This window comes from Ctenopharyngodon idella, chromosome 7 (assembly GCF_019924925.1).
Source record: "Ctenopharyngodon idella isolate HZGC_01 chromosome 7, HZGC01, whole genome shotgun sequence".
Lineage (NCBI taxonomy): Eukaryota > Metazoa > Chordata > Actinopteri > Cypriniformes > Xenocyprididae > Ctenopharyngodon > Ctenopharyngodon idella.
Window position 1 is genome coordinate 16036401 of NC_067226.1, and position 18829 is coordinate 16055229.

The 18829-nt window shown below is 34.9% G+C and overlaps 1 protein-coding gene across 1 annotated transcript in view; it reads left to right on the plus strand.

Annotated features, from left to right (window-relative positions):
* The window catches only part of bean1 (brain expressed, associated with NEDD4, 1), a 57723-nt gene extending 40465 nt beyond the window's left edge, over nt 1-17258 (plus strand). Inside the window, exon 6 of the mRNA XM_051899654.1 lies at nt 12669-17258. Within this exon, the coding sequence (XP_051755614.1) occupies nt 12669-13038 (370 nt within the window). The 3' untranslated portion in view covers nt 13039-17258. The remainder of the gene's footprint in view (nt 1-12668) is intronic.
* Nucleotides 17259-18829: the final 1571 nt, after the last annotated feature.

Below are 18829 nucleotides of genomic sequence, written 5' to 3' on the forward strand. Positions count from 1 at the left end.
CTTGTGTCTCTGTGGGACTGGCAGGGAGGGGCTGTGGCATGTGACTCACGCCAGGGCTGCCATGGCCACAGATGGCACCTGGGAACTTAGTGCTCAGGGCATGTATATGAGCTGCTCACCTGTGGAGCCCGTGAAGTGCCACTTCCGCAGAGCAGAAAAAAAATAAATAGGCAGATCCCAAAAACACACACACACATACTCTGCAGTGTTCATGATTCTATACACATAGAATCACACAATTCATGAACTATCCATTGCTCAAAAATATCCACCAGAAATGTGTGTATATATATTTTTGCATATTTTTGGGCAATGGATAGTTCATAAAGTGTGTGTTTAGAATAATACAACATAAATATATAAATTAAGTACCAAATATATATATTAAATCCATTTTAGTATCACTACAATGTTTAATTATATATAAAAAAACATTTTATTTATATTAAAGAATTCAGAAACCCTTGTTATTAGCAACACTGGTGGCCTTTAAGTGAACTGCAGCCAGCAACTTACTGCTCATGCTCACACTCGTGTACAGATAACGTACAAGAGACCGGTGGTGTAAAGTATTTGAGTATCTTTTCGGCTACTTTGTAGTTTTACTGAGTATCAAAGATATTAGCAACTTTTACTCTCTACTTGATTACATTTTTGAATAAGTAAATGTACTTTTTACTCCAATACATTTGTGATGAGTAATGCAATTACACATTATATTTTGCATGGCACCTAACTTTTTCTGCAGCAGTTTGTTTCTGCTGTAAGGAAGCGATATTGCCATCAAAGGGCATTGAAGGTACTATATCTTGTGCGTTTTAACTTTACTCAGCCAAACTTGTCAAAAAAGGCTACTTTACATGAATGTGAGTGCATTACTGTTTGGAAGTTAGTTGGGCTGATACCAACAACAAACGTCTAACCAATCAGCATTAGGGGGCGTATGACGGTCGAGGAGAGAGAACAAGCAAGAGGGAGAAAAACTGCAGAACGAGAAATGGGACACAATACAAAAGAGCTCAAAAGAATATCACTGCAATGAAGGTTTATGCCTGGGCAAAACGCTTTAGGACCCGTGTTTATATTAGAAAAACTTTCCAGCGCTGGAGAGAGCTAAGTGGGAAGGCCTGAAAACAGACATGGAGGCTGCTTTAATTCCTTCTCATGTGAGTAACACGGTTTTGATTGTCTGGAGCTGCTGTGCTGTTGGCGAATAACAATGAACACTTTGTATTTACTCTTGTGTACTGTACGTTAATTTTTTGTGCTTCCTTGTCATTCGTTCATCAACTGCGCTTTATTTTTCGTGAAGCATTTTGTTGTGCGTCAGCTGTGATAAACAGACATACACTCGCATTGCGTGTGTAACAGTGGCCAGAGTCAAGTCAAGTCACCTTTATTTATATAGCGCTTTTAACAATGCAGATTGTGTCAAAGCAGCTTTACAGTAAGAGCTGTACAGGTAAACCACTGCACACTGACAACCGCTAGAGAATGCGTTGCTTAGCGTCTTTGATTGCATTCACCTCACATGCCACCAGCGATCGGGCCGGGGTTCGAGACCGACTCGGAGCAGGGTGGTTAGGATTGGAGTGTGAGTTTTGGAGGCGGAGCAATGAAGAGAGTGGTGGGTTTGTTTGGGTTGATTTCAGATGTCAACAATGTCCAACAGCGTAGTTCAAATTCTACTTACAGCACCTTTAATCGCAGGTGTTTGATTTATGAGATGAGGTCATGACTGCAGCCGCTGATGAGGTCAAATCCACCCCATCCAGTGCAAGTAGACTTTGACTATTTCATTTTACTTAACATTATTTTATTTATCCGCTATATTGACAAGACATTCATTGAAGGATGTTGGTTTACTTATGGCCTTTTTGTGGACTTGAGCTTAACTGAGACTGTTGTGTCGACCTTGATTTAGTGCAATTTTGAGGTGTTTACTTTTATTTTGATTTTAGAAAATAAATGTGATTGCTCTCCTCACAAATGATCTGTTTTTAATTCTCACTGGCATGTCTCTTAGGTGTTAAGGACTAGTGCATCTTTGAGCCTACATTATATGACTAAAATACTTAAGTACTGTTAGAATCAGATACTTTTACTCAAGTCGTATTGGTGACTTGTAACTTGTAATGGAGTAATATTCGCTGCAAGGTATCAGTACTTTTACTTAAGTATGGTTTTCAGGTACTCTTTACACCTCTGCGAGAGACTGAACGTGATTCAATGCCCCAATATACTCGCGGCAACATTATTTTTTTTATTTATTTTTTTTCCTTAGAAGTAAAAAGAAGTTACAAGTTATGTTGTATTTTAATATTTATGAGAAAAAATTCTATATACAAATTTACATTTGTATTTATATTTATATTCAAATCTATTTTAAAGATTGAGTGTGGAATGATACTATACCTCTGATACAGGCCTCTGCAGGTGTTTTTCATCATGTTCTCTGGGGAAGTGTGAACTGTCTGCATTAGACCAAGGTGGAAAAACAACTGATGCTCATATGTGTTCCTGAGAAGAACAATAGTGTGTTTTTAAAAAAGACATGGTAACACTTTAGTATAGGGAACATGTATTCGCTATTGACTACGACTTTCCCCTCAATAAACTCCTAATTTACTGCTTATTAATAGTTAGTAAGTTAGTTGTTAAGTTTAGGTATTTGGTAGGATTAAGAATGTAGAATAAGGTCATGTAGAATAAGGCATTAATATGTGCTTAATAATTACTAATAAACAGCCAATATTCTAGTAATATGCATGCTAATAAGCAACTAGTTAAAAGTAAAGTGTAAGCTAAAAGTAAGCTAAAATAAAGCGTTATCAAAGACATTAAAGAAAACACAGGCTGTTTATTATTTTAAGATATGGATAGATGAGATGAGAGACACAGTCATGGCTGGGCTGTGACATTTGCATAACCTGATTAATGAATTATTGTCAGTTGAGGTAGCACCTCAGTATGTGTGTGTCCCTGAGGAGCCAGGTTCCTTAACAGAGGAAGTAGTGCAAAACATTTCTCACCCTGCTGGCCTTTTCTGAAGAGAGCAAACAGATTTATGTAACACAGATGGATATAGATAGCCCAGAACGACCTCTGCGCTATACCTTCTTATCATTCAGAAAAAGCCAAATTAGTTTTCATACCATTTCCTGTAATTAATCGCAGTGCAGGCTTCGACATTTGGAATGTGCTTTTATCTTGATAGCACCGCACACACATACACCTGCACATGGAGAATTCTCAATCAGACTTATTATTTATGTATGAGGGGTAGGGGAACACACCGCTGAGGGTAACCAGGGTAACAACAGATGTCTTATTCATATTGATTATAGGTTACACCGCAGGTGTTGTGAACCTTTAAATGAGCACAACTGTATGAGGCTATAGAGTAGAGGTCTACATGAAAATTAAAGTTGAAGCCTGAATCCGGTCTATAAATGAACCTTGTGACCTAACTCGACATGACCTGTCAAAATCAATCAGTCTCTCTAATCCCTTCCAAGTCAACATGAAATTAAAATTCACCCTATCTGTTTTCGAAATGCTTGTTTTTGATGTTCTTCAATGCATAAGTTCATAACTTAAGTGCATAAGTTTCAACTTTTGGACCTAGTAATTTTTAATTAAAATATCACAGCTTGATCTTCCATAGAGTATCCATCCAGTCAACAGCCAATGCATCAAACCATGTCCCTGCCCTACCTGCCCTTACTTTATTTTTCAATAATCTGTTTATTGATGTACATGTCACAATACGGAAGAAAAGATCCGTCGCTATTTGTTACATTACAACTGTTAGAGCAAACACAGGTGCATGGATCCTTGCAGATGTAGTTTTACAGTGCTGTAATTTGACTCAAAGATGAAAAAGAATACAAAAACAAAGTAAAACTATAATGTTTTCAATATTTATTTTATTTAATGCTTATAATAATTATTAAATAAAAAAAAAAGAACTATTTAAAAAAAAAAAAAATTAACTAATTACAAATCTAAAATTGAGCTAAGTAACAAACACACCCTATTTGGCATAAGGAAAAAAACAACAACAAAAAATGATAAAACCTGGTTAACAGATTATCTAATGGTAACTCTGCTTGTTGCTGGAGTTACATGATAAAGGTGTAACAATCATGCTTTGTTTAGTTTTGTTTTCCCTGTTTTGTGTTTGTCTGAGTTCTTATTGCTTGTTTGTTGCCATGGTAGATACAGTAATTTAGTTACACACCTGTTCCATTACTTTGTTAGGCATCATCAGCATTTAATGTGTAGTTGCTTTGTTCATTAAAGTCTCTAGTATCTTGTCCTTCCTGCGTCTCACTCTTCATGGGATTAAGCTACACAGCACTACGTGACAAAAGGCTTTAGTTCTTTTATTATCTGTGGTTACACTGTGTGCATAATTATTATGCAAGTTGATTTTTGGATTTTTTTATTTATTTTATTTTTTTCTTTCTTACATTTTACCAATTCCAAACCACATCAATCTTAATAACTACTATTATTTTTGTATTTAATCATTTGTAAGTGATATATAATTTTTCATGAAGGCTGGAAATGAAAAACGCTTTATATTGAGGTGTGCATAATTATTAGGCAGGTTTTCTTTTACAGATAAAATGAACCAAAAAAGAGAAAAGTCAAAAATGATTAAATGACCATGAGAAGGATGCAATACTAATGCAATACTAGAAATTGCAAAGTTACGGCATGACCAATGGACAGCAAAATGCTCACTGGGACAGCAGGGTCAGGCAAAAACAGGTGGAGAAGAAAAGACACTGCAAAATAATTAAGAATTAATGTGAAGAATGAAGTGTGAAACCATCAGGAACCCTTTAGTCTCCAGCGCCACCATTTTCCAGAACTGCAACCTACCTGGAGTCTCCAGAAGTACAAGGTGTCAGGATCTCAGAGACTCAGAGGTTAGGTAAAGAATCCTAAAAATGACCCCCACTTAATAAGAATCACAAGCTTAAGTGTTGTAAAATACATGAATACTGTTTTTTTTTTTTTTTTAATAGGCTTTATAGACAGACAGATTGAGAGTGACTCTTGAAGACCAGCACCACTTCCTCTTGTACCACTGTTAGAAGAATTTATCTTCCAGAATTTGGCAGTAAGTTTTGAGCATTCATTTTTAGTCCATCTCCAACCCTGAAGTCCGTTTTGCAGAGATGGACTAAATGAACTTCCAAAACGTGGTGTGGTGCTGGTCCTTCAAGAGTCACTCTCAATCTGTCTGTCTATAAAGCCTATAAAAACAGTCATGTATTTCACAACACTTCAGCTTGTAATTCTTATTAAGTGGGGGTCATTTTTTAGGATTCTTTACCTAACCTAAGTCTCTGAGATCCTGACACCTTGCACTTCTGGAGACTCCAGGTAGGTTGCAGTTCTAGAAAATGGTGGCGCTGGAGACTAAAGGGTTCCTGATGGTTTCACACTTCATTCTTCACCTAAATTCTTAATTCTTTTGCAGTTAACATGTCTTTTCTTCTCTACCTGTTTTTGTTTGACCCTGCTGACCCAATGAGTATTTTGCTGTCCATTGGTCATGGACTTAACTTTGCAATTTCTAGTATTGCATTAGTATCCTAGTACTGCATCCTTCTCATGAGCATTTAATAATTTTTGACTTTTCAGTCCGAGTTAAATCTCTTTTTTTTTTTTTTTTTTTTGTTAATTTTGTCTGTAAAAGTAAACCTAATAATTATGCACACCTCAAAATAAGGTGTTTTTCATTTCCAGCCTTCATGAACATTTATATATCACTTACAAATGATTAAATACAATATTAATAGCAGTTATTAAGATTGATGTGGTTTGGAATTGGTTAAATGTGCCTGGGAAAAAAAAAATATGATCAGAAAATCAACTTGCATAATAATTACGCACACAGTGTATAATTTCCTTGTAGTGAATGAGACATGCTGTACTTCAGCAAGTACAAGTGTCAGTATAAAGATCTATTGATTTATTCATAGGCTACTCATAACAGTCTGCATTATTTGATTATTGTTATTATTATTATTATTCAGAAATTAACATAATACAAAATACTGAATCCAAAAAGTACGCATGATCAAGAATGCAGAATTGAGTGACTAGCACATTACACAGTGGCCTCATTTATCTTAGTATATATTTAAGTGGACTGAACTGGACTCAGAATGCTGCACTGCAGAGGAAGATGCTGTTTGACTTTGTGTAAGTCTGCAAATTAATCACATAATGTAAAGCAAAGTAAAGTACAACTTAATGAAAAGACTGCATAATGCATTTGTGTACAGTCCAAGAAATGCAGTCATTGGCCATCATTGCCAAGTTTACTAGCGGTGCCTGCTGAAGTGTGTAATTCTTAGACACGGTGGCACCACAGTATATCTGAGTGCAGTGTTCTCAGAGACGTGTGCCAGAGCATTGTGGGGTTATGAGCATTCAGTCAAGCTGTCAATATTGTTTGACCTGCTTATGGTGGCAGTGTAAAGTGTAAAGTGTCCAGGCATGGAGTCTTGTTTGCTGTGGTCTCCACCTGTTGCAAAATGTGCTGATATCTGGATTGGTATACTGAGCTGATGTGCATGTGTTTATGTGTTATCTTGCATTGTCACAGGGTTTTCAGGGGCTTGTGGGAAAATAATTCTTCAGAAACATAGTTAATACCAATTGAAATGCCAACAGTTGTTTTAAAGTTAATTTATTTCATCCTTTAAATGAGACACTTAGTATAGAAATATAAAAGCACTAAAGTACCATTTAAAATGTATGGCCCATTTCTGCAAAAAAACCAACTAACCAACTAACTAACTAACTAAATAAATAAATAAAAAATCATGCATTGGTAAATAATCATGACAGTATCTCATAATTTCGACTTTTAATGTCAAAATTCTGGAAAAAAAAATTATATAGTCTTATTTTTTTTTTATATATATATATATATATATATATATATATATATATATATATATATATATATATATATATATATATATATATATATACACTTGTGTAAAAAGTTATAATTATGACAAGTCAAAATTTACACATCCATATGCCATAAACTATGACTCAAATGTTGACTTGCATACATAATTATAATTCTATCGTAACTGATCATAAATTATTTATCTCATAATTTCGTATTTATCTCATACTTTTGATTCATATTTATGACTCTTAATGTCTTAATAATGTGTTTATTATTTATCTCACGATTATATATCTCACAATTTTGATTTTATCTCATAATTATGACTTAATATCTCATAATTTCAACTTTTTATGTCATAATTTTGACTTGGTATCATAATTTTGATTCATATTTATGTCTTCTATACAAAACACTAGGCAGATGTGAAAACAATTTTTTGATACAATTCACTAAAACATTTTCACCTAAAAATAAACACATTTATAACATTATTCATTTTCAGGCAATATTTAATTAGGCTAAATGAATTATTTTAACCCCTGATTTCTGTTTTTTTTTTTTTTGTTTTTTTACTAGTATGTGCCAACAAATGTGTCTGTTAAAGGGTTATTTCACTCAAAAATGAAAATTAAAAATGAATAGTGATTATAGTCTATAAAGTTATAAATATGGATTTTTTTTTCTTACAAAAACACATCGCTTCACTTCAGAGGGCTTTTATTAAACTCCTGGAGCCGTATGGATTGCTTTTATTATTGATGGATGCGCTTGGCTTCAAAACCTCTGTTACTATTCACTAAAGATTAGAAGAGCCAGAATATTTTTTTAATATAACTCCAATTGTGTTTGACTGAAAGAAGAAATTCATATACACTTAGGATGGCTTGAGGGTGAGTAAATTATGGGTTCATTTTAATTTTTGGGTGAACTTACCCTTTAAAATCTGTTTTTGGTTGATAACTTCAACTGTGTGATGTATCTCTGGGTATTAGTAGTAGTAGTAGTAGTAGTAGTAGTAGTAGTAGTAGTAGTATTCAGAAATTAAGATACTACAAAATACTAGTGAATCCAAACAGAAGGCAGGATCAAGAATGCAGAATTGGGTGAATAGCACATTACACAGTTGCCTCATTTGTTATATATATATATATATTTTTTTTTTTTTTTTTTTTTTTTAAATATATTTTATTATTTGTTAAATTTGTTTTTGGTTGATAACTTCAACTGTTTGATATATCTCTAGGTTTTTAATCTCAGCCAACTAGAGATACAGTGGCAAAACTAAAGAATAACCTTCAAGCACGACAGATGTTATTCAGAGAGTTTTTGGTGTTCATGGTGGGGTGTGATTACCATCATGACACGAGAAGAGAAACCAAAAAGACATAGAAACTCTGAGAGAAGAGTGAGACTAGCTTGATTTAGACTGAACCACTTAAAAACTTTTTTGGTGTTTACTTGCTCCTTTAATGGGTCCCAGTCATGCTTAGCCATTTTCCCTGGTATCATCACCTCTTCCAGTTGAGCAGGTGGTGTGTTAATTAGCTCTCATCACCTCACTGAAGCCTGACGGAGGAGGAGAGGGAGTAGATCTCCGAGTAAATAGGAGACCCCTCAATACAGCTGCTGCTGCTGATATTAGATATGTTTATTATACGATCAACAATTGTAAAAGCATCAGAAATAATTCATTTCCACCATGCAGCTTAATTTAACAAACGGTTCCATGAGAGAATTTTCCTCAAGATGTCTGAAAATAAAACCCAGATGAATATGAAGTTTCTAGATGAATATCAAATCAAAATCAACTGATAAAGGAAAAAGTGCATGAACACTTGTTTCATTAATACCATTATTTTTATATGACGCATAGCATTTACACAGAGCTTGATCAAGACTTTGGGGTCAGTAAGATTTTTTAAATATTTTTAAAATAAGTCTCTTATGCTTAGCAAGGCTGCATTTATTTGATCAGAAATACAGTAAAAACAGTAATATTGTGAAATATTATTACAATTTAAAATTTACTGTTTTCCACTTTTAATATATTTAAAAATGTAATTTATTCCTGTGATGTAAAGCTGAATTTTCAGCATCATTACTCCAGTCTTCAGTGTCACATGATGCTTTAGAAATTTTTATGATATGCTGAAGAAACATTTCTTATTATTATCAATGTTGAAAACAGTAGTTGTGCTGCTTAGTGAAGTTATTAAACGTAATTTCGGGTGGAGTACACCCATCTAATCTTCTAATTAATACCAGGGTATAAAAACAGCCTCTTACCACTTCTTACCTCTTATCCCTCCTTCTTCCCTTTATGTATTTTTGTAATAGGGGGCAATCGGATCTCGAGTAGAATATCCTCTCCGAGCCCCTCTATAGCAGACAGCAAGCCAAATCCGTTTACCATGTACGCTAAGATTATATGTGCACACAAAACTTGTGAAATATTTTTGTGGAAACCATGATACGTTTTTTTTGTCAGGATTCTTTGATGAATAGAAAGTTCATAAGAACGCAGCATTTATTTGAAATAGAAATCTTTTGTAACATTATAATTGTTTTTACTGTCAATTTTTGATTAATTGAATGATTCCTTGATGAATAACAGTATTAATTTCTTTCTTTTGTATGTAGACAAAAGATGCATCTATCACAGAGATCTTTGTGCCCACCTCTCATGTGTAAGCCTGGGGTGGCGGCCTAAACCAATTCTAGCATCCCGTTTCCGCTCTCACTGACAGTCTGATATGGTTAACCATGCCGAGATCCAATTACCCTGCTGCTACTCGCTCTTACTCTTTCTAACACTGTGCCCTGCTCAAGCTGAGGTCAGAGGCATGACTGCTTTACTTATACTGGAAGTGCCCATGACCCTGGTTAATGTAGCTTACCACGCACACACACCAGTGGTGTAGTCGGGGCCATATGCACGTATACGCCGTATACTTACTTTTTGCAAGGCTGTTTGCGTATTACGACTTCTAAGGATCAGTATTTGCGTATACCTACTTGTATTTTTTGCTTCGAAAGTCCGTAATCTATTGTCATGTTAGCTTCCCCTTTAACTGTGTCCAATGTTGTTGTATAAACTCGCTGTTTGGCGATTACTGTTTCGATTCTCAAAAACACTGTATCGATATTTATATATTTATTTATTTACATCCAAAATTCGTGGCTTTGTGTTCGGTTTAAACCACAGACTGTATAAAACTCAACCGCTAGATGGCAGTGTTATTAAAGTCCAATACTCGGGAAAAGCATTGAATCTGAGAGCTCACTTAACATCCCGACGTCATCTGCACTGCTGAGAAGCGTTTCGATAGAATATGTGATATGTACTGCACGTTTTCCTCAGTAACAAAATAAACACACAACAAAATTGACAGCGGTGGCAGCAGAAAGAAAGCCTCTGGTCATCGTGATGTGAATATGTTTGCACCAGCTCTGCAGTTCAGTACTTCAGTGAAGGCACGTTTATTTAAATAACACTTTATACAATAGACTGCTTAAAAGCAAGCAGCTGTACGGTATTAAATATAAAACAAACGAGTCATTCAATCATGGAATTTGGACTATGAACTTTCTGTTGCTAAATAGTTTAGAAATTAAAAACTGCTATACTGTGAACCTTTAAAACATACACACCTAAAGAATCCTGCAGTCACTTTACTATTTTCCCTTTACTTAGATTGCACAAAATAGTGATTAGTGATATAAATGCAAATTTTACTGTTTTGATTAACTAAAATAAAGTTGTTTGTCAGGTTTTATGCATATTGTTGTGTTTATGAGCGTTTTTTTTTTTTTTTTTTCTAAAATTAGATCCTCTTTCTAAAAATATCGCAATATATCGTCTTTATATCGTATCGTAACTCCTGTATCGTGATACGTATCGTATATCCAGATTCTTGGCAATACACAGCCCTAGTACGAACTGAAAGACCAATTATCAGCGCAACTGAAGCCCGGTTTATTTAATGCATTAGTGGCGCGCGAATCGCCCTATACTCTGAATTATGCTCCAAAAATGTGATAAGATTTCCACGAGCCATTCCTGTCGTTACAAACTAATGATGATAAAATGCGATCCATTTGAATTCTACTGAAAGTTAAACACTATTCAACAACACTAAACAACTATTCATGGCCCACCCTTAGTTAAATCATGTTTTATTGTATTAGGCTAATTGTGGTCAAATTGGCTAACTTGTAGAATTTAGTCTATAATCTATTAAGGGACTACATTTTCACTGTATTACTATTTCACTATACTATATCACTATATTATATTACAACTTGTTTAAATAATAGTTTAAATACTGTAATGCAGTCAAAAATAATCTGAAAAATGTCAACCAAGAATGCACTGTATTCATTTGTTTTTAATAAAACAATTGTTACTAGTGAACAACAACATAATTATCATTTTTTGGAATAATAATTACAATAATTCAGACTGCGTATTAGTACACCACTTCTTTTTTTTTAGGACTACACCACTGATACACACACACACACTCTCTCTCTCTCAACTCAAGCAAGCAAGTAGGCCATTTCACTCCCTTTCTCTATCGTTTTGTTTGCTTTTCTCCTGGATGGACACATCAGGCTTTAAATCTGATGTGCGTCACTGAAGCTTTGTTTGCTGTGTAGAAGGATATCGCAAAGAGAAAGTAAAATTGGCAATTTGGTGTGGTGGGAAGGAGCAAAAAGAGAATTGAATGTCAGTAATACTTAGCATAGGCCAAGAGGGTCTTGCATTCAGACATTATAACAGCATAACTATGTAAAAATCTGTCATAAATCTGACACTTGTGGTAAAATGTTGCTTACATGTTTATTACATTTTAAGTTTAAGTATGTTATTTCTTAAACAGGCCTGGATTCCCATGAGGCTACAAGGGAGTGTTTGTGGGTCCACAGAAAACCTAAAGAAATGGGGGGAAATATTTCACTAGAGCTTTTAAGGATAATGTGTTAAATATGAAATATACCCAGCATAATGATTCTTAATACATATATTGTTTAATTCATCATTTTAGATTCATATGTCATTGTTTGAATGTTATTTGTGTATCCTTGCCACTGCTGAGTCCAATAAGAATTTCCCAAAAGAATGATAAAGTAACCTGTATCATGAGAAATCATGAGCTTAATCAAAATATTTTGATCCATTGACAGCCGTAATTAACAATATTTTTTAAAGATTTCTTACATTTAGGTGTATTTGAAATTTATATTTAATATTTTTCATATAATATTTTAATAATTTTTGTGGATGTAATATTATGACAGTAAAAAAGCCAATTATTTAATTCTGGAGACAGCATATTTCTCCCATACAAATTATAGGTATTTATATATTAGCAAGGGGATCATCATATTTAGGGGTTCTTGGCATAAAAAAGTTAGAAATCATCATATTTAGGGGTTCTTGGCATAAAAAAGTTAGAAAATCCCAGCGTTAATACATTTCCTGCCCTCTAGTGGTTGGAATATGTAACCTGTCATGCATACAGTATGTGTACTTATGTGGTTCCCTAAAGAAGGTGTGCAACAGGATCCTCCTATATTTAATAAAAAAAAAAAAAAAAACATTTGATATATTATATTGATAGGAAATACAGCAATTATGTAATATTGTTATACATATTGTCAAAATGTTTTGAAATAAGCTGTATATATTAATCAAAATGGTATTTTCTTTCAGTTACGATGAATGTGTGGGACAAGGGACGCAAATATATGTTCCTACGGACGATCCACCCCCCTACTCCCTCACAGACCCATGCCGTGAGCAGCCAGCCTCACACTATCACAGAGAGACGGAGGATATGCCTGCTGGTGCTTCCTGGGTGTCAGCAAGTAGCTCTTCCCTATACCCAGCCAGACTACGGGACTTCAGACACCAGCCAATCGCCTCCATCTCTTTGTCAGCCTTACCTTTAGAAGAAGCGCCCCCATACGAGGCAGTAGTGAGTGAACAAAACCAGCCCCTTCCTCTGATGCCCCTGGATCTGCTCAAACACACTACAGTGGACAGCAGTCCTCAGGACAGCGTTTCCCACAGGATCCTGTAATCCTGACCTCTCTAGCACACTCATGCGTCACCAGTACCAAACCAGCTTTGAGGGACTCCTTTGTGTGGCTGAGGTCTCCTGAGTCAAGAGCTGAAACTGACACCTGCTAAAGCCCACAATTACCTCTCACTTCAGCTGACACGGACACTGCACCTCCTGTTTTATCTGACACAGCAGGAGCCGCCATGAGAGCACAGGGCTATCGACCACTTTTTGTGCGTCACCTCACCTTGTCTTTTGCTTATGGTGTAATTATATGTCAACTTCTCTTACTGGTAGACTTATAGATGATTTCAACTTCACAAGTACCACAGCTAATTTCAACGCTATTTTGGATGCCCTGACATTAAAAAGAGCAGAAAGCTTCTCAATAAACATCACCTGGAGAAATTTACATAGGAATAGAAATTTACCTTTCTTTTTATTGTGAAAATTTGAGTGTTCCTGCATGAGTGACTATTTACACTTGACTGTCTATTACAACCTTTTTTCTTTTTTTTTCTTTTTTTTTTCCTTCAAATTTAGGGTTGGTTTTAACCATTTATGTTTTGTAATCTGAAAAGTTTTTTTTAAAGATAATATTTTGTAAATTTCATAGAATAACTAGCAAAGATGAGAAATTACCTTTAAAGCAATTTGAATGTCATCAGAAAATCAATATGCTTTTAGTCCATACTTTTTTACTCATAATTTATTTGCTCCTTACATCAGTGGTTCTCAACCAGAGGGAGACTTCCAGCCCCAAAAGTCTTTAAATTATTTATATTAACATAATGTTAATTAAAATACTGAAAAAACAAACTAAAAATTTGATATACAACATTAAACTGACATCATAATTTTAAAGTCACCATGAAATGAATATTGACAATATGCAGTATTAGTTATAAATGATTTATCCATGTACCTCATTAGTTTTTTTTTTTTTTGTTTTTTTTTAATTTGTGTATCCTAGTAATCTTTAATCAAAATAACTTCCCCTCCCTCTTGCAGCAGCATCTCTTCTTTTCTCTGATGACGTGTTTACTGGCACGAGACAACCTGTCGCTCACATGAGATCGCAGCAATAGCAAACCACAACCATCCAATCCATTCCCAATGGACAAATCATGTCCTGCCCTTTTGTCTTGCTCGAGATGCCGTTTCACTCAGATATACATCACAGTTGAGAAGAAAAGATATCTCAACTTCCATTTCATGCTGACTTTAATTTAGATTATTGTCTTGGACAAAGGAGGGCCTTGGAGTCAAAAAGATTGAGAACCACTGTTTTACATCTAGTTCATAGATCACTGTGATTTCTTTATATTTCCTTTTTTTTTTGCAGACTGTTTTCCTAAAGTCTCCTGGCAATGCTAATTTTCAAATGCATCTGAAGATCTTATTAGGAAAACAGCAGATGAGCGATGAGTACGATATCAATTCATATGACAAATACAAACTATAGTTAGAAAGGGCTGTAGGGGACACTTTGCAAAAGGGTGTTAACAATTTTACATTGTTCTCCTAAACTGCATTGATGCTGTGTGCATTATAACATAAGAGCTGAGACTGTACCTAAGTAGCTCAATAGCAAAGCCATTGTAGCATTGATGTCAAAATGAAATGAAACATAAGATAGTTCTTGCTGGACACAATCTGTGCTTCCAAAACATTTATCTATCAGATTTGTTCCTGTTTTTGTTCTAACATTTCCCACTTCATTCATTGTAACAGTGGTTTCCCTGCACATGCATGTATCTGATATACAATGTGCCTATTAATCAACATGACTGTTAGATTAACATGCTAAAGAAACTTTCTTTCCACCCATTTGTTTTTGGTTTGTCTTACCTTTTGATGTAACTTATGAAACTAATATATATATACAGTCAGCTCCAGAATTATTGGCATCCTTGGTAAATATGAGCAAAAGGGGCTTTGAAAATAAATCTATATGTTTATCCTTTTGATCTTTCATTCAAGAAAATCACAAAATTCTAACCTATCATTGAAGTAAAACAGTGGAAAGGGAGGGATGTTTTTCTCCAGTTCACATTGGCCACAATTATTGGCACCCAATTATTGCAACGTCCTTTTCCAAGAGAACAGCTCTGAGTCTAATGCCTGATGACTTTGGAGAACACCTGACAAGAGATCAGAGACCATTTGTCAGAGACTATAGGGTACAAGTCAGGGAACTGGGAACCAGGGCAGGTTTTGTGCTCAGTGACACATTTTTAGTATTTGGTAGAATCCATGTATCTGAACAAGATGTCCAGGACCTCCAGCAAAAAATAAATAATAAATAGGCCCACAACATTAAAGATCAAGCAGTATATTTAACCATAGGGTACTTTTCATCCCTGTTTGCACCAAACCCATCTGGTGGGTTTGCTGCCAAAAAGCTTTTTTTTTCTTTTTTTTTTCCATCTGACCATAGAACCAGGTCCCTTTTGAAGTTTCGGTCATGACTAACAACTGAATATGCTGGAGTTTGTTTTATGGATGAGATGTTTCTTGAAACCCTTCCGAACAACTTGTGGTGATGAAGGTGCTGTGCGATACATTTTTTTTTAGGCTTTCTGACCCCAAGACTCAACTAATCTCTGCAATTCTTCAGCTGTGATCCTTGGAGAGTCTTTGGCCACTCAAACTTTCCTCCTCACCGCACATTAGGACGATATAGACGTGCATCCTCTTCCAGGCAGATTTGTAACATCTTTAGTTGATTGGAACTTCTTAATTATTTCCCTGATGGTGGAAATGGGGATTTTCAATGCTTTAGCTATTTACTTGCAGCCACTTTCTGTTTTGTGAAGCTCAACATCTTTTGCTACACATCAGAACTATATTCTTTGGTTTTTCTCATTGTGATGAATGATTAAGGGAATTTGGCCTTTATGTTTCCTCATATGTATACTCCTGTGGAACAGAAATTCATGGCTGGACAATTTTCCTAGTGACCCTGTTGTCTTAAAAAACAACGACGACAACAACAAAAAAAAAACGTAAGTATGAATGGGAATATACTTCAGAGATATCGTACTCATAAGAGTTTCTGGGGTGCCAATGACCAACATGCATTGGAGAAAAACGTTTATTTCATAATGTGAGTTTCCCCCCACTTTCAGTTGTTTTACTACAACGAAAGGTTAGAATTTTGTGAATTTTTTTTGAATGAAAGATCAAAAGGATAAACAATTAGATTAATTTTCAAGTTGCCCAGAAAATGACACTGCATGATACCTCACCTCAATTCTTGCCACTTTCCCCTCACCGCACGAAAGTATATACTTATAGAAAAGAGGGTCTGTAAGGGATTTTTAAATTGAATTTGATGCATGAATGCGTTTCTTGTGTAGTGAAAAGCAGCTCAAAACAGAAATGAATATTAAATGGCCCACTATTACTTATTTATCGTAGTTTGAACTCTCATATTAAAGTACTTTTGACTTCCACCGATGTTTAGTTAAAAAGTTATACTCGTTACGTATAAAGAAAGGCTACTTATTCTATAACACATCAGAAGTAGCATTATGAAGTAATTTTGTAAATGTCGAGCTTGTCTCGTTCTGGTCGTATAGCTCTGTATAGGCATGAGCTGTATTGGTCAACACTTTAGATAAAGAATCTGTCCAGATGTTCTATGATGTAACGAGCAGAGGTGTATTAGCTGTTGCCACCACACTGTAATACTAATACTGTGTCTGTACACTCTCGAGTTTAAGTCACATTTGTTAGCACAAGACTGTAGCAATTCTGTGTGCATAAAGATAAAATTAACACATACAAGTCAGATTTTAAGGAATATTGCCAAATTATTGCCAAATTAATTAAGATCTACTTCCAACTGGTTGCATAGTATTTCTTTTCTGTTGGCTTTTAAGGATTTGTGCATTTTAGTTGCATCTATGGAGCTGATGTTCAGGAAAATCACTTTAAAATGGCTTACATTTGTGTGCTAAACTATTTCACTAGTTTCATTAGACCACATCGATATTGATTCTTACACCAGAAATAGCACCTTAGCATCAAAGCCCATTGTAAATGTTGACTTTTAATGAATCTACATCTCAAATGTGTCATTTCTGTCACAATGTTGTGGTTGGTTGTCCAAAGTGATAATGCTGTTTCATAGAGCTGCAGATGTTGATGTATGTTTTGTATTAGAGTCTTTATTCCTTTACCACTATATCCACTGAATAAATAAAAACACAAGACTTCTATTGAGACGTTAATCTCTAAAAGCTTTCTGGGAGAATTTCGAAATTGTTCGTTTTGTAAGTACAGAGTAGTGTTACATAGTATACCTTTAAGTTTTAGTGTAACTTTTGGCCCTCTAATGGTTTAAAAAAAAAACTGCATGCATTTTACAGAAGAACATTGTTTTAGTTGTGCTTCGGCTCTGCGTGACTGTTGCAGATGAAGATTATCCTACTGCTCATAAAACATTTACTACTAGGCTTAAGAGATATAACCAGTTTAGATGGAAAGGATCTCATGCTGACTAGCTGTAGACATTACTGTAGCTATGCCTATTAATAGACACTTAATTTCAAATGAATTCCAGCACAGCGCTACAACAACACATGACCTTTCACATTAAACAATGTTTTACAATGAACTCTACATGTGGCAATTTATCTGTTCAATAAAATACCTTACTCACCTCTTGAGTGATAAAACGTCATCTCCTCATCGCTTTTACAACATTGCAAATCCCTCAGTACTTGCAATCTCCAAAAAAGCCAAAGCAATGATTCTCATTGTATTACAAGCTCTGTCGCGTTTCCTTTTTGCCAGCAGACTTGCCTCTGTTCAGCATTTTTTTTAAAAAGGTGATTCCCTGGAGTTTCGAGATTTATTGTACTCCATGTCAACCTTGATCGTTTGTTGTGACAACTAACCTATGCCACACCCACACCATACACACTTTAAAGTAGCCAGAGAAACTTTTCACTATTACAGATATAATGAAACACGAGTGACATATGTATGCAATTTCCTGCAAAAAGCCATCCCATCAGGTCTAAAATATAAACACTTAATAGGCTTACCATAGTGAATCAGGGTAAGACAAAAACATGTTTTTGAAGAAGTGTTGATGATGTATTGACTCAATGTTTAAATTTACATAGTGTAGTGTACTCAATTTTTTGATGAAACACTTAAAAATATTGATTAAATTTTAAAGTTGTGAAATCAATTAAATATACCTTATGAATTAAGTAATGGTAAGTAAAAAATGTAAGTAGATCTGAATAACTACATTCGGTACAAAAAAACTGAGTAGACCCAAGAAGTTAAGGTAACTTAAATATTTGAGTAAGCCAATATTTTGAAAAATCAGATGTCCTTCTTTTCAGGCATGATTGTTGTCCAACTTCAGAGTGGCTAAGAGAAACTACTCTGAAAAGCTGAGAAACCAGTTTTCAGCCAACAACCCTGCATCAGTGTGGAAAGGACTGAAAGACATCACCAACTACAAGACACCATCCCCCAGCGCTGTGTCGAATCAACAACTGACGATTTTAATTGAGTTTTATTGCAGGTTTTGAAAAAAATGCACTCACACCTTGTTTTGTTCTTTTATGAGATTTTAATTACAGTTGGTTTTGTTCTGTTACAAGCTTTCAATGACAGTTGATTTTGTTCATTTACGAGATTTAAATAATGGCTGTTTTTTTGTTTTTGTTTTTTTCCATTACGAGATTTCAATGCCACTTGGTTTTGTTTCCTAATGAGAATTTAATGATGGTCAGCTTTGTTTCTTAACAAGATTTTAATGACAGGTGGTTTTGTTCCGTTA